This window comes from Cebus imitator, unplaced genomic scaffold, assembly GCF_001604975.1.
Source record: "Cebus imitator isolate Cc_AM_T3 unplaced genomic scaffold, Cebus_imitator-1.0 Scaffold268, whole genome shotgun sequence".
In the NCBI taxonomy this organism is placed as follows: domain Eukaryota; kingdom Metazoa; phylum Chordata; class Mammalia; order Primates; family Cebidae; genus Cebus; species Cebus imitator.
This window is the reverse complement of record NW_016107583.1, coordinates 2,111,805-2,128,848: the sequence shown is the minus strand read 5'-3', so window position 1 is coordinate 2,128,848 and position 17,044 is coordinate 2,111,805. Positions and strand designations below refer to the sequence as shown.

Here is a 17,044-nt window from a genome sequence, read left to right as displayed (position 1 = left end):
TGGCTTTTGTAAAGACAAAACTCATTATGACTGCATATTTCTTTTTTAGTTTTTATTTTTAAAATGAGAGTTATACATCTATGAAATTATAAAAATGAACATGTTTATAAGGTTTGTAACAAACCAAAACAAAAAACAGACTTCTGTATTCTTTTTATTTCTCCTCCCAGAGGCAACTACTTTTTCTGCAATTATTTTGATATTCACCTAACTATTTATTTATTTGAGACAGAGTCTTGCCCTGTCACCCTGGCTAGGTGCAGTGGTATGATCATAGCTCACTGTGTTCTGGGCATCTCAGCCTCTTAAGAAGCCAGGACTACAAGCATGCACCACCACCATACCCAGCTAACTTAATTTTTTCTTTTTTTGAGATGGAGTCTTGCTTTGTCACTAGGCTGGAGTGCAATGGCACCATCTTGGCTCACTGCAGCCTCTGCCTCCTGGGTTCAAGTGATTCTTCTGCCTCAGCCCCTGGAGTAGCTGGGACTACAGGCGTGTGCCACCATACCCGACTAGTTTTTTGTATTTTCAGTAAAGATGGGGTTTTACTGTGTTAGCCAGGATGGTCTCGATCTCCTGACCTCGTGATCTGCCTGCCTCAGCCTCCCAAAGTGCTGGGATTATGGAAGTGAGCCACCGCACCTGGCCAAAAAAGTTTTTTTAGAGATGGGATCTCGCTATGTTGCCCAGACTGGTCTTGAACTCCTGACCTCAACTGATCCTCTTGCCTTGGTCTGCCAAAGTAGTAGGATTATCACCTGTATGTCTTTAAATAAAATTCTTGTATCTATATTTCTTGACTTTTAAATGTAGACATTATCTAGTGTCTTCCCACTATGGAAGAAACCACGTTAACTCTCTTTCCTGCTGCTGACTCTAAACCTGCCCTACTTTCTCATTTCTCTAACTTCTCAATGTAGCTATAAGGCAGTTTTGGTTAGTTCAGTATTCATGTTTGCATTAGGATGACTGTGTAATCAAACAGAGACGTGGTAAACTATAATTGTTTTTTTCTTTTTCTATGTAACTGTTTTCTTGTAGTGTTCTGTTTCTTTAACTTTCTCCGTATTTATCAGTTATTCATCCCTGATTGTTTCACCAGCCATCTAAATTTCCTCTTAGGAGATTCAGGTATATTGGTATTCTACAGTGTCGTTTTTCTGACAGTGTCTCCTGAAGCCTTCAGCCCTGTTCCCACTGAACTGGTTGCCCTTTGTGTCTGGCACAAAGCTTCATCCCGGGATCTCCAGTTGTATCATCCCTGTATTCCTATTGCTTCTCTCCCATGTTAGATCTCTTATTTCCTGTATCCCATGTCTTACTTTTGCTTGATTTATCCTTTTGGTCTGGTGGAACACAACCTGAGAAAGGGTACATAAGAGATACATTTTGTGAGAAATGAAATTGCATATGTGAAATATCTTTATTTCACCCATAAATTCAAGTAATAATTTGGCTCCCTATGGATTGTGATGTTGCTGTTGAGATGTCTGAAGCCATTCTTATTCCTGATCCTCATTATGTGCAATATTTTATTCTCTGAAAGTTTGTGAGGTAATTTGTTTGTCCCAGTGTTCTGACATTTTGGTGATATGCTTTGGCTTGTGTCTAATTTTATCCATTGTGTTAGGTACTAGGTGGGTCATTTCACTCAGACAACACTTATCTTTCAGTTCTGAGGCATTTTCTTGAAATCTTAAAATTTGCTCCCCTTAATTTTTTTTTCTGTTTTTCCTTCTTGGAGTTATTATTTTCTAGATATGTGACTTCCTGGGAGATTCTATATTTGTCTTTTTTTTTCTCCTATTTTCATCTTTTTTTTCTTCATGTTGAGTTAAGTTCTTTTGGTATTGTAGAATACTATACTTCGGTGAGGTTTTTCAAAGTGAACACATTATGAAATAAAGCTCCAAATCAGAAAATATGAACACCCCAAAATTCCTTCTAGTCACTGTCTCCCTTAAGGATAACCCCTATCCTAACTTCTTTCAATTAAACTTTATTTCGGGATAATTCTGGATTCACATGTAGTTGTTAGAAATAATAGAGCAACGTCCCATGTATCCTGCACCCTCTCACTTTTCCCCAGTGATAACATCTTGCAAAACTATAGCACAATAGCACGATTGACATTGAGGCGGTCAAGATACGGAACATTTCTTTTTGTGACCACCAAGATCCCTTGTGTTGCCCTTGTATAGCCACCTTTACTTCCCTTCTGTCCCCACTCTCTTGTGAATTCCTGCCAATCACCTGTCTCTATTTCAATGATTTTGTCATTTCAAGAATGTTGTATGAATAGAATCATACAGTATGTAATGTTTTGAGATAGGATTTTTTCATTCTTTATAATTATCTGGAAATTTATCCAGGTTATTGCATGTATCCATTATTTGTTCCTTTTTATTACTGCATAATATCCCATAGTAAAGCTGTAATACAATTTGTTTAATCCTTCCATCCATTGACGGGCTTTTGGGTTGTCTCCACTTTTTGGCTATTATGAAGAAAGCTGCGGTAAACATTTATATAGAGGTTTCTGTGTGAAAATAAGCTTTCATTTATCTGGAATAAATTCCCAGAAGTGTAATTACTGGGTTGTATGGTAATCACATATTTAGTTTTATAAGAAACTGCTAAACTGCTTTTCTAGAGTGGTGTAACGTTTTACATGCCCACCCACAGTGTATGAGTAATTTGGTAGTTGAGCCTCCTTATCAGAATTTAGTGTTGTCACTATTTTTATTTTACCCACTCTTATAGATGTGTAGTGATATAGCATCATGGTTTTAATTTACATTTCCCTAATTATTAATGATGTTGAACATCTTTTCATTTGTATCTGTGCATCTGTATATCCTGTCTATCCTCTTCATGTCTTTTGTCCATTTTCTAATTGGATTGTTTGTTGAGTTTGAAGAATTCTTTATATATTCTAGAAACTAATCCTGTGCTGAAGTGGTTTCCTAGTATTTTCTCACAATCTGTAGCTTGTGTTTTCATCCTCTTCACAGGGTCTTTTTTTGAGCAAAAGTTTTAAAGGCTAATGAAGTCTAACATCAGTTTTTCCTTTTATGGATGCTGTTATTAGTGTCAAGTCTAAAAACTCTACCTAGCACTAAAGGCTAAAGGTTTTCCTCTTTTTTTTCTCTGAAAGTTTTATAGTTTCAAATTGTGTAGCTAATGATCCATTTTTAGTTAATATTTGTACAAGGTGTAAGACAGGCTGAGGTTCATTTTTTGCCCATGGTTGTCTAATTACCTCAGCACAGTTTGTTGAAAGGTTACCTTTCCTCCATTGAATTGTTTTTGCATCTTTGTTAAAAAACAGTTGGGCATAGTTGTGTGGATTTGTTCTGGGTTCTCTATTCTGTTATGCTGATCTGTGTGTCCTGCTAATGTGTCATGGCCTTAATGCATAGCTATATAATCTTTTTCAAAACTGCTTTAGCTATTCATTTCTTTCCTTTTCTGTATAAATTTAAAAATAATCTTGTCTATATCTATAAAAATATGTTGCTGAGATTTTGATAAGAATAGTGTTAAACCTGTATATCAATTTGAGGAGAATTGAAATTCATAAACATGAATCCATTTAGTTATCTCTTTGATTTCTTTCATCAGCATTTTATGGTTTTAAGCATAAGGTCTTGTATACATTTTGTTAATTTATACCAAAGTATTTCTTTCTTAAGCAGTTGTAAATGATAGTATAATTTTGGTGTCCATGTGTTCATTGCTAGCATATAGAAATACAATTGATTGTTGTATGTTTATCTTGTATCCTGTGAACTTGCTGAACTCACTTATTAGTTCTAGAAGTTTATTTGTAGGTTTCTTGGGATTTTCTACCTAGCCATGTCAACTGCAAAAGGGGACAGTTTACTTCTTTGTTTTTTATGTATGTGTCTTTTGTTTTCTTTTATTTCCTATTGCTCTGGTAAGAACTTCTAGCACTGTGTTGCATAAGAGTGATGAGAGCAGACAGTCTTGCCTTGTTCCCTATCTTAGAGAAAAAGCCTTCAGTCTTTCACCATTAAGTGCAGTGTTACCACGGGTTTCTGTAGGTGATCTTTATCAGACTGAGAACATTCCCCTCTATTCCTATTTTTCTGAGACCTTTTATCATGAATTAGTGTTTAATTTTATCAATTTTTTTTGCATTGATAGGCTTAAGTAATTTTTCTTCTTTAGCTTACTAACATGGTAGATTGCACTGACTGACTTTCAAATATTGCATCAGCCTTGTACTTCTGGAATCAACCACACTTGGTCATGGTGTATAATTTTTTTATATATTGCTAAATTTTCTTTTCTAATATTTTCTTAAGGATTCTTGTATCTAGATTTATGAGAGATGTTAGTAGTTTTCTATTTTTTTGGATAGTCTTTTTTCCGGATATTGTATTCTGCATTGACAATTCTTTTCTTTTAGCACTAAAAAAAATGTTTTGCCATTTCCAGTGTCCATGGTTTCTCAGAAATCTGCTATCATTTTAATTGATTTTCTCCCATTGGTAAGTTGTGTCTCTCTGCTTTCAACATTTTTTTCCCTGCCTTTAGTTTTCAGAAGTTTGACTATGATGTGTTTTGGTGTGGGTAGTTTCAGGTTTATCCTATTGGGATTGCTCAGCTTCTGGAATCTGTAGGCTTACAGATTGTCTTTTGCCAATTTGAGAAGTTTCCAGCCTTTACTTCGACAACTTTTTCACCCCTTTTTTTTCTCCTCACCTTCCAGGACTATGATGACATGAACATTAGATCTTTTGTTACAGTCCCATAGGTCCTTAAGCCTCTGTTAATCATTTTCTTCAGTCTGTTTTCTCTGTTCAGATTGTATAATTCCTATTGTTCTATATCCCAATTCACTCTCATTAATCCCTGTCCCTTCCATTCTGCTACTAAGTGCACCCATTAAGATTTTTTATATTTTGGTCATTTTATTTTTCAGTTCTAAGTTTTCCATTTTTTCTTAAATATTTATTTGCTGAGACTTTCAGTTTTTTGTTTTGTTCTGTTTAAAGCATGTTTATAATTGCCTATTTAAGCATTTTTAGGATGGCCTTTTAAAAATATTTTAGGCCAGGTGCAGTGGCTCACACCTGTAATCCCAGCACTTTGAAAGGCTGAGGTGGGCAGATCATGAGATCATTAGATAAAGACTATTCTGGCTAACATGATGACACCCTGTCTCTACTAAAAATACAAAAATTAGATGAACGTGGTGGTGTGTGTCTATAGTTCCAGCTACTTGGGAGGCTGAGGCAGGAGAATTGCTTGAACCTGGGAGGTGGAGGTTGCAGTGAGTCGAGATTGTGCCACTACACTCCAGCCTGGCAACAGAGGGAGACTCTGTCTCAAAATAAAAATTTGTTTTAATTCAGGGGGTACAATGCATGTTTGTTCCATGGGCATATTGTATAACAGTGGGGATTAGGCTTCCAGTGTACCCATCACCCAAATATTGAACATTGTATGCAACAGGCAATTCTTCCGACCTCATCCCCCTCCCATTCTCCCCACGTTTGGAGTCCCCATTATTTGGGGACACATTTCGAGTGTCTATTATTTCCAAATGATGGTTGTTTTTAAAATTGTTGTCAGGTTTATTCTCACATTCCTGTCATCTCAGTGTATTGGCATCCATTAATTGTCTTTCTCCATTCAGTTTGAGATCTTCCTTGGTTCTTGGTGTGATGCGTGATTTGTGATTGAAAACAAAACATGTTGGGTATTATTTTATGAGACTGTGGATCTTATGTAGACCTTCTGCTTTAGCTGACTTTTTCTGAAACTGATCTGGCAAGATAAGGGAGTATGCTGCCCTATTACTGCCAGCTGGAGGTAGAAGTCCAAGTTCCTCACTCAGCCTCTCTGCATACCTGAAGGTGAAAGACTTCATTAATGTGAAGTGGAGATTGGCGTTTCAGCTCCCCAGCAGACCTCCTCACATGGCCTTCAGTAACACCCATTGAGAGTGAGGGGTGGACCTCCTTATTGCTGGTAAAAACCTCCTGATTTTCTACTATAACTCCTGACATCGCCCCAGTGGGGAAAGGTAAGGGCGCTTTGTTACCAACAGGTGGGTTGGCAGTCCAGTCTCCCCATATAGTCTCCGCTGATACTGTGGCCTCATTACTGCCTACCAGGGATGAAAGTCCTTGCTCCTTCATCTTCTCTGATCCCACCTCAGTTCAGGGGTTGGGGTTCCCCATTATAGCCTGATGAAGGCAGATGTCTAGGCTCCCCACAAGCCTTTGCTGGTGTGGGTAGGAGTGGGAATAGAGTTATGGTCAATTTTTCTGTGGTATTTGGCTACAGTCGAAGTTATTACCTACAGTTTTCTGTCTTTCTAGGCTGCCCCTTTCCTGGTCCATTAGATAGAGAGAGCAGGCACTTGTTGGGGCTTTATTGTTTGCGCCCATTGATATTTCTTGTTTCACTCATTCCTCTGTTGTTAACTTGGGTACCAAGTCCCTAGCTGGTCTGCCTTTTTCTGTCTGTCTTGCAGAGTATTCTGTTTGCTTTAGATATTATTGTCCAGGGCTTTTAGTTGTACTTAGCGGAAGTGATAGAGAAAATGGTGTCTACTCCATCTTCCTGGAAGAGAAGTCTACAACTTTTTTTTTTTTTGAGACCAAGTTTCACTCTTGTCACCCAGGCTAGAGTGCAATGGTGCAGTCTCGGCTCACTGCAACTCCACCTCCCGGGCTCAAGCGATTCTCCTGTCTCAGCCTCCTGAGTAGCTGGGATTACAGGTGCCCACCACCACACCCAGCTAATTTTTATATTTTTAGTAAAGATGGAGTTTCACCATACTGATCTGGTGGTCTCGAACTCTTGACCTCAGGTGATCCACCCACCTCAGCCTCGCAAACTGCTGAGATTATAGGTGTGAGCCACCATGCTCGGCCACATCTACCACTTTTAGTACCATAACTTTGTTTTTCCTGCTTATTTTTTTTCCATAAGTGGAATCATGTGCTTAATGATCTTTTGCTTACTGCTTCTCTCAGTCCATATTATGTTTGTGAGATTCATCCTTGTCATTGCATGTAATTGAAGTTTGTTCATTTTTCTCTTGCACAGTATTTGTATGGAACTACTAAAATTTATGTATCTGCTGTAGACAGGTTGCTCCTAGTTCTGAGCCATTGAAATTATTCTGCAGTGAACATTTTTATAGATGTCTTGGGGTGAATATACGTGTCTTTTTGTTATCATAGGGCATTACATTCAAGATAGTAGCTATTCCCAATTTTTAAAGTAGTGTATCAACTTACACTCCCACCAGCAATCCATAAGAGTTCTAGTTGTTCCACATCCTTATCAGCATTTGATATTACAGGTTGAGCATCCCTTATTTAAAATGCTTGGGACCAAGAATATTTTGGATTTAGGATTTTTTCAAATGTTGTTAGAATATTTGCTTTATACTTACTTGTTCAGCCTTCTAAATGCAAAAACCCAAAATGCTGCAATGTGCCTCCTTTTAGTGTCATGTTGGTACTCAAACATTTTTGTGTTTTGGAGAATTTGGGTTGCAGTTTTCAGATTAGAGATAATCTTTATTTATTTATTTATTTTTTTGAGACAGTCATGCTCTGTTGCCCAGGCTGGAGGGGCAGCTCACTGCAACTTCTGTTTCCCAGGTTCAAGCGATTCTCTTGCCTCAGCCTCCCGAGTAGCTGGGATTACAGGCATCTGCCACCACACCCTGCTAATTTGTTGTATTTTTAATAGTGATGGGGTTTCACCATGTTGGCCAGGCTGGTCTGGAACTCCTGGCCTCAAGTGATCTGCCTACCTCGGCCTCTCAAAATGCTGGGATTACAGGTGTGAGCCACCGTGCCCAGCCTCAATCTTTTTTATTTTAGCCATTTTTAAAGTATGTTACGTTATTGTATTCTGGTTTTAATGCTTTCACTGGTGATTAATCAAGTTGAACATCTTTTTACATATTTATTGACCATTTGTATAGGCTCTTTTGTGAGGTGCCTAGTCAAGCTTTTTGCTTATTTTTTCTATTGGGTTACCTGATATTTCCTACTGATTTTTTTTCTCTTGATTTTAAAGAAGAAATCTTTTATATATCTGGATACATTATTTTGTCATATATATATATATATATATATATATATATATATATATTTCTTCCATTATATATATTAAGGAAGAAAAAATAATTGAACTACATTAAAATCAAGAATTTCTGGCTGGGCACAGTGCTTTGTACCTGTAATCACTTTGGGAGGCTGAGGCAGGCAGATCACCTGAGGCCAAGAGTTCAAAACCAGCCTGGCCAAAATGGTGAAACCCCACTTTTACTAAAAATACAAAAATTAGCTGTGCATGATGGCAGGTGCCTATAATCCCCGCTACTTGGGAGGCTGAAGCAGGAGAATCGTTTGAACCCAGGAGGCAGAGGTTACAGTGAGCTGAGATTGCACCATTGCACTGCAGCCTGGGCAAACAGAATTTCTGTTCATAAGCAACCATTAAAGATTGAAATGGCGAGTCAAAGACTGGGAGAAGATATTTCTGTAAGATATATATATATATATATATATATATATATATATATATATATGGAATTACTCCTCATATTTAGTGGAAGGCCTTGCTAACTCTGAGCTCCTGTGTAGGGTCATTGGGTTGTGTTGTTTAGTTGGAGAGGCTTCAATATAAGCATCTATTCAATATAAGCCTAGAGGTCATTCCTCTTAGGCTAACCAGGTTCTCTGGAGAAGAGGCTTCAACTTTCCTGCCTAGAGGATGGAAGTCTTGCTAGCCGCTGGGAACCTCCTGAGGAAAGTGGGATGGGGAAAGGGGCCAAGGCTCAGAATCCAGGATGTGTATGTTCACTTGATGCCCTGCTTTCAACATGCCACCACTTACAAGTCTGCTTGGTGCTCTATGGCCAGAAAAATCTCTGTGTATTTTTGTTTGTGTTTGTTTGTTTTTTTAAGACAGAGTCTCGCTCTGTCACCCACGCTGGAGAGTGCAGCGGTGTGATCTCGGCTCACTGCAACCTCCATCTCCCGGTTCAAGTGATTCTCCTGCCTCAGCCTCTCAAGTAGCTGGGATTACAGGCGCCTACCACCATGTCCGACTAATTTTTGTATTTTTAGTAGAGACAGGGTTTTGCCAAGTTGGTCAGGCTGGTCTTGAACTCCTGACCTCAAGTAATCCACCCGCCTTGGCCTCCCAAAGTGCTGGGAATACAGGTACTTTGTAAATCTATGTAGTTTTCAAATCAGGTTTTTTCTTAATAGCTGGGATTACAAGTGTGAGCCACCACACCTGGTCAAAACCTCTGTAGTTTTACTTTCCAAGGAAAAAAACCTGTATTTGGTGTTTAGACTTTCGGAGTCAGCTCTGTTGGAGCAGCTCCCCAACACACACACACGCACACACACACACACCACACACACACACACACTGTCTCTCTTTCTGTCTCTCTCTCTCTTTCTGTCTCTTTCTCTCTCACTTACTCACACATACACTCTTTCTCTTACTTACAGATAAACCTAATATAGCTAACTCATGAGGCTTTGAGGGATTCCAAGTAGTAAATTGTATTAGTTCTTGGCTTTCCCTATAATCAGCCAAGGTTTTAGTTTTCTCAGATCTACCAAGTCTTTTACCAATTGTTTACTTTCTGCTTTCCAGAATTTTATTTTATTGCTATCATGTGCCCCTTAATCTTTCTAGCTTGAATTTTGAATTTTGACTTTCTCTCTCTCTGTCTCTCTCTCTCTCTCTGTGTGTGTGTGTGTGTGTGTTTATTGTCATTTTAGTGGATTCAGGGAAGGATTCAAATGACATGTGTTTAATCTGCTCTCTTTACCCAGAAGTATCATATAATTTTATACATTTGAGTCACAAGAAATGTTTCTTTCAATTTTGAGCTCAGGAATTAAATCAATTTGGAAAATAGATTTGAGGAGAAATTATTTGTCCTTTTCAGAAATTGATATTTTTTATCTAGTAAAGAAAGTGAAAGAAGGCTGGGTGCAATGGCTCATGTTTGTAATCCCAATACTTTGGGAGGCCGAGGCAGGAGGATCACTTGATCCCAGGAGTTGGAAAACAGCCTGGGCAACATGGCAAAATCCCATCTATACAAAACTTAGCTGGACATGGTGGCATGTGTCTGTAGTCCTAGCTACTTAGGAGGCTGAGGTGGGAGGATTGCTTGGGACTGGGAGGTTGAGGCTGCAGTGCTGTAATTACGCCACTGCACTTCAGCCTGGGTAACAGAGTAAGACCTTGTCTCTCAAAAAAAAGAGGAAAGAAAAGATGGTGAAAGGAATTAACACGTATTTGATGTATATACTCCTACAATCAGAATATGTTCATTGCAATAACATAACTCTTGATGCACGTAAGACTTTTTGACTCTTTTAATCATTCAATTTAATCTTTAATAGAAGAACGGGAAATTCTGATGGGATGCGACATAGTTCCTATAAATTTATATTGCTAATCTCTTATATGAAAAACACTGTTTCTTTTTCTTTCCTTTTTTTTTTTTTTTTTTTTTTTTTTTTTTTTTTTTTTTTTTTTTTTTTTTTTTTTTTTTTTTTTTCCTGAAACAGAGATCTCGCTGTGTTGCCCAGGCTGAAGTGCAGTGGCAAGATCTCAGCTCACTGCAACCTCTGCCTCCTGGGTTCATGCGATTCTCCTGCCTCAGCCTCCCCAGTAGCTGAGACTACAGGCACGTGACACCCACCTGGCTAATTTTTGTATTTTTAATAGAGATGGGGTTTTACCACGGCCTGTACTCCTCAGCCTCCCTAAGTGCTGGGATTATAGGCATGAGCCACCATGCCAGGCCAAAACACTGTTTCTTTAAAAGGTTTACTGACATCTTATCTAAAATGTGTTATTTTTCAGTTTAGTGTGTCTTAGAGCAGGGTTCCCCAACCTCCAGGCCACAGACCACTCACTACCAGTCTGTGGCCTGGTAGGAACCGGACCACACAGCAAGAGCAGGCCAGCGAGCATTATCACACGAGCTCTGCCCCCTGTCAGATCAGCAAGATGTTAGATTTGCATAGGAGCACAAACCCTATTGTGAACTGTGCATGCAAGGGATCTAGGTTATGTGTTCCTTATGAGAATCTAAGAATCACCCTGATGATCTGAGGTAGAATAGCAGTTCATCCCAAAACCATCCACCTTTCCCCATCTGTGGAAAAATTGTCTTCCATGAAACCAGTCCCTGGTGCCAAAATGTTGGGACTACCATCTTAGAGCGTGTTTCCTAAAGCCATGATATCAGGGTTCAAATCCTGGTACTGCCACTTATTAGTTAAACCTGACATGACTTATTCTTCTCATCTGTAAAATGGACAAGATAATAGGGCTATTGTGATTAATATGAATGAATACATGTAAAGATCTTTAAATGTTATCTGGTACATGCTCAGTAAGTGTTATCTGCTCTTTTTTTCTTGCCATTTTCTTAAACTGCCATCTATAAAGCACATCTAGAGAACGTACATAATATATGCAATGCGAAGACTACTTCCTTAGCAGGATATCTTTGTCATGGCTCCAGTGAGCAATATAGTTGCAACAGTGCTGTTGGCTTCCTCTTTCTCATTATATTTGTGGTTGTGGTTAAGTGCAACCTATTTTTCCCTAGAAGCAGAATGGTTTTGCTATCTTTACTTTCTAAAGAATCCTAGACTTCATAATGCAGTGGATTTGTTTGAACAGTAAAATCAAGAAACTATAAACAGTGTTTATTTTCAACTCTCTGTATTTGGTTTAGACATAATCCCTATCATTTGTACATTTTTTTCTGAAAATCAATGAAAAGACTGGGAATGAATCTGAGCTGTAAACCTGCCATTGGAAGATGTAATTAATCAGTCAGTGGCCACAAAGCGTTCGATTTTTTTAAGCTATTTTTCCTTACCAGTATTGTGTGGCTGCAAGTGGTAAATGATGAGAATTCTCTCTGGCAATTATTATATTAGTTACAGTTTGTAACTACATAATTTCCTGCAATATGAAGTTCTGTGTTTACATGTTATGATTTTCATTACTAAGCCATCTTTCATATTTTACTTTACAGATCAACAATACAAATTCCGAAGGTTGTGAACTTGCTGATGGTGGTGGTAAGCCATGGCCGATGACAAAGTTGCTATCTTAACGGATGATGAAGAGGAACAGAAGAGGAAGTATGTGCTTGCAGATCCCTTTAATGGTATTTCCAGGGAACCAGAACCACCTTCGAATGAAACACCTTCCTCCACAGAAACATCTGCTATTCCTGAGGAGGAAATCGACTGGATAGAGAAACATTGTGTTAAGATAAACAACGATCTTCTGATTTCCAAGGTCTTTTATTTTTTCTTTTACTCTGCCTATGGCTCTCTCTATCCCCTTTTGCCTGTGTATTACAAACAGCTGGGAATGTCACCAAGCCAGAGTGGACTACTAGTAGGTATTCGCTATTTCATTGAATTCTGCAGTGCCCCCTTTTGGGGTATAGTTGCAGATCGCTTTAAAAAAGGCAAAATTGTCCTCCTCTTTTCTCTTTTGTGTTGGGTTTTATTCAACTTGGGCATTGGATTTGTCAAACCTGCTACCTTGAGATGTGTACCAAAGATTCCCCCAACAGCTCACCCCACCAATGCAAGTCACCCGTTAACTGTCCTGCCAACGAATTCTTCCTTTACCTCTTTCCTCACCATGTCACCAAATATGCGTGACAAAAGAAGCCTGCTTTTGGAAACAGTCTCAGACACTGTTGCTTTGCCAACAGCTCCAAATAAGAACAGTGAACCCACTCTTCAGCTCCAGACAGATGAAATTACTAACCGTATGATGGACTTGACTTTGAACTCAAGCACAGCAACCCCTGCACCCCCAGGAAATGTAACCAAGGAGACAACCACTGTTATCGTCACCACCACCAAATCTTTACCTTCTGACCAAGTCACGCTTACTTATGATCAACAGGAAGTCGAAGCTATATTCTTGGTGATCTTGGTAGTGGTCATAATAGGAGAATTTTTCAGTGCCTCTTCTGTCACAATCGTAGACACAGTCACCCTCCAGTATCTGGGAAAACACAGAGATCGTTATGGGTTGCAGCGCATGTGGGGTTCCCTGGGCTGGGGCCTGGCGATGCTGTCTGTGGGCATCGGGATTGACTACACCCACATCGAAGTGCTTATTGACGGAAAGGGGTGTAAACCCCCTGAGTACAGGAATTACCAGATCGTGTTCATCGTCTTTGGTGTTCTTATGACCATGGCCTTGATCGTTGCCACTCAGTTCCGGTTCCGCTACAACCATTTCAAAAGCAATGATTCTAAAGGGAAAGAGGTGGAGATCCCGCAGGTGGAAAGGAACAACTCCACAGAGTCCTCTGAGGAGACGCCAACCACCACAAGCCACTCGCAAGCCTTCAACTTTTGGGACTTAATCAAGCTGCTCTGCAGCGTGCAGTATGGCTCGGTGCTGTTCGTGGCTTGGTTCATGGGTTTTGGATATGGCTTTGTGTTCACCTTTCTCTACTGGCATTTGGAAGACCTGAATGGAACTACAACCCTCTTTGGGGTCTGTTCAGTCCTGAGTCATGTGTCTGAGCTGACAGCATATTTTTTTAGTCACAAGCTTATTGAACTGATCGGCCACATCAGGTAAGGACATGCTTACTATTGCTGCCCCTCAGCAATTGAACTTTATCTTTTTATAGTTTGTAGCTCCTTCTACTACATTTTAAGGTATTGTAATTTGTGTTGAGGGTAGGGTTGGAGTGGAAATGGGGCTGTTTCTGTTCCTCCTCAAAATAGAAACAAAAGGAAAGGAAGTCATGAACCTGGTTGGATTATCTCAAATAAACAAAGAATGGCTCCCTGTGCTCTCCCACCCCTCAGAAAAGACCTATAGGCTACTTAGCTGTGTGCTAGGAGACCCTCACAGTAAATGTTTTCAGGTATAGAAACACCAACTTAGTAAACATATTATTCCATGGAGGGTCCACCTGTCTTAGGTATTTATGAAGCAGAACTTAAGTAGATAAAGTGGACTGTTTTAAGTCTTTATTCTCAGCCACTGCTGACATAGATAAAGCCTGAATATATGGCATCTAAAGATGTCCATTATATCTAATAAGACTGTGATATAACCCACCATAATCCCTAATTCCATTATATTACATGGATGAGGCTCTTACATATTTTTTTTATTATTACATGACTCCTGCATTTTTGTCTACCATGAAGACAAAGGATATTTAAAAAATCTTTCTTCCACCTAAAATTTCCCATGTAATTCTTTTAGTCATTAAAAAAAATCTGTGGGGCACAGTGGCTCACACCTGTTAATGCCAGCACTTTGGGAGGCTGAGGCAGGTGCATCACTTGAGGTCAGGAGTTCGAGACCAGCCTGACCAACATGGTGAAACCCCATCTCTACTAAAAATACAAAAGTTTGCTGGGCCTGGTGGCACACACCCATAGTCCCAGCTACTTGGGAGGCTGAGGCACAAGAATCACTTGAACCCAGGAGGCAGAAGTTGCAGTGAATTGAGATCACACCACTGCATGCCAGCCTGGGCAAGAGTGAGACTCCGAAAAAAAGCCCTGTAAGTGCCTAGTGTTTCTGGTTGTGTACTGTTTCTCACCATTAATGTGTACCTTGCTCTTTAGAGATCTTTCTGCTCTGTTGGCTCTAAATGTGGAGCCAGCTCTACTTAAGCATTCTTTCCTTACAGAAAAGTATGACATGTCTATTCCTAAAATGTGAAATTGCTATAACTAAAAGAAAGCAACCATATGTGTTTGTGGGTATTGAAATCTGCTATTTCTATAAGAAATTAAGAGAAATAGACAATGACAATGTTTGACAAACTTTATTTCCTTTCTATTAACTGAAGAAAATGTTTCCTAATTTAAAGTTTCAACCTAGAATCAATGATTTCTTTAAACAATTGTGATTTTTTTTTCTTGTTGGTTTTGGTTTTGCTTCAGGAGGTGGTGTTCTGTTCTTTCTCTTTCTCAGATCTTCAAGCCCTTTGTTGTCACTAAACAAAGTCAGACACTGTATGGATGTGTCCTGGACCCACAGAGTCCCTGAGGCACATTTTTCAAGACCATTCCAAAAGAGAGCCCATGTAATATTAAGGACTCAGAATGTCCTTTAACTTTGTCCACACCATGTTTAGATTATCTGAGCTGTTTGAATTGACTCAGATGAATCAGATGCTTCCCTTCAGCTTGGGCAGATGAGCAAATCTCACTGGTTAATAGTGTCTTTAAAATCACCGTTATTCATTCCCAGAAAGGTACCCAGTTAGATCTTACCAATGAGTGGAGTTCTTAGACATCATTATTTAATAAGTCAATAGCATGAGTTGAACACTGACTCACTACAGAGTATGTGTTTAGGTTCTATTTTCAATGAAATGGTTAGGTTCTTTCCACATGCTAAGATAAAATGGTTCTCTTCTACCTTTGCCTTTTGTCTGAGGCATATGCAGCATTTTCATGATAAAATCCTAGTGGGTCTACTACTTCTTTTGGCAAGCTTAGACTCGTGTGTTTCTTTCCTGTGTAGTATTAGTTACTCATTATTTTAAAACCTGCAGTTCACATAACCGTAATTTTCTGGGTTTACGGACAAAAAGCATCTTCCTTTTCTTGTTTAATGATGTGATGGAAGAAGAAGGCTCTGTGGTCATATTGCTCCCAAGAGTCTGTGGGAATTCCATCAGTATGTGGTCATTTACCTCTTTTGAATTTTAATTCTGTCCATTAAAATGTATTGATGATTTTAAATGCTTTAAAAAGAGTCCGATAGCTAAAATTATATGGTGTCCACATACTTAGGTAGAATGAATATGTTCCTTTTAGTGAGAATTTGGGGAGCTCAGTCAGGTGGTACTGGTTATGATGGGGGGGGTTAAATATTCCATTGGAAGAATATCATTCATTAAGTAGCTGGTAACGAGAAATGATCTATGAATTGTGAGCCTTGATGCGTTGCTTGGAGGATTGCAGAGGTAGATCTGCCCATAGCCTTTATGCATGCATGTATTTCATTTCAGTACTTTGTGGTTGTCCTATTGAAAGTTTGTTTTTAGGAGTTGGCACTACCATATATTTGCAGATATTCACAAATTCTTCATCTAGAGTAATAATAAGAAAAATTCACACTAGAAAATAGTTTTTTAAAGATAGCATGTCCAGTTACAGTTTCACAATATAGGCCCAGTTTTTCAGGGACTGACCTGTCAGTTTAAACACACCCACACAGATATCTGATTTCTGATTTTGACCTTGGATTTTGTCCTTCTCTGGAAAATGACTTTCTCAGGCAAATAGGATAATGCTAAATATTTCCTCTTTTAAAAATAAATAAATTTCTTTTGATTCAAAATCATAAGACTTTGGAATTTATAGCAAGTATATTTTTAGGCTATAAATGATTAACAAGATATAAATGTATCTTAAAGTGTCTTCACCCTGCTTAATGTTTTAGCAGCCATGAGTAGGATTGTAATCAAAATACATTGCAGTAAATCATTTGTAAATTTGTAAATCATTGCTTTCCAATGTTAGGCCATCTCTTGTGTTATTTGATTTAAATTTACTTACATTTTAAGGGACACAGAAAAATCTATTCAATCTGTGACTGTGCCCTGAAATTCTTACACTCAAGGTCAGTTTTGCCATACAAAATATTACCCAGAGGGGATTACATTAGCTATTGTTATCATCAGTTACTACTTAATGGTAGCTAAATATCCAAATGAACTAGCTGGTCAGTTTGGGAAAGAAGAAAATACCTGATGCAGCTAGCAAGAGGAGGAACACTAGGCTTTCCTGATGGGACGCTGCAGGATGAACCAGAACAGAGAGCGAGATGCTGGGCTTTAGCACAGCCAAGGACACATGGGAGGTAGCACATGATATTCTTGTCATTGGAAGAACAGCAGTAAGTATTATAAGGGGGAAGAAACTCTGTAGCTGGGGCATTTAAAAAAGATCATGCCACTTTTTTTTTTTTTTTT

At 38.8% G+C, this 17,044-nt stretch overlaps 1 protein-coding gene across 4 annotated transcripts in view; it reads left to right on the top strand.

Moving 5' to 3' along the window:
* The window catches only part of MFSD6 (major facilitator superfamily domain containing 6), an 84,553-nt gene that overhangs the window by 14,545 nt on the left and 52,964 nt on the right, over positions 1 to 17,044 (top strand). For 3 of the 4 annotated variants that reach the window (XM_017500689.2, XM_017500690.2, XM_037728552.1), the window contains exon 2: positions 12,092 to 13,670. In XM_017500689.2, coding sequence (XP_017356178.1) covers positions 12,145 to 13,670 — 1,526 coding nt within the window. In that variant the 5' untranslated portion in view covers positions 12,092 to 12,144. Of the gene's footprint in view, positions 1 to 10,679; positions 10,724 to 12,091; positions 13,671 to 17,044 lie in introns of those variants that run through there. The other variant, XM_037728551.1, reaches the window with a different exon arrangement.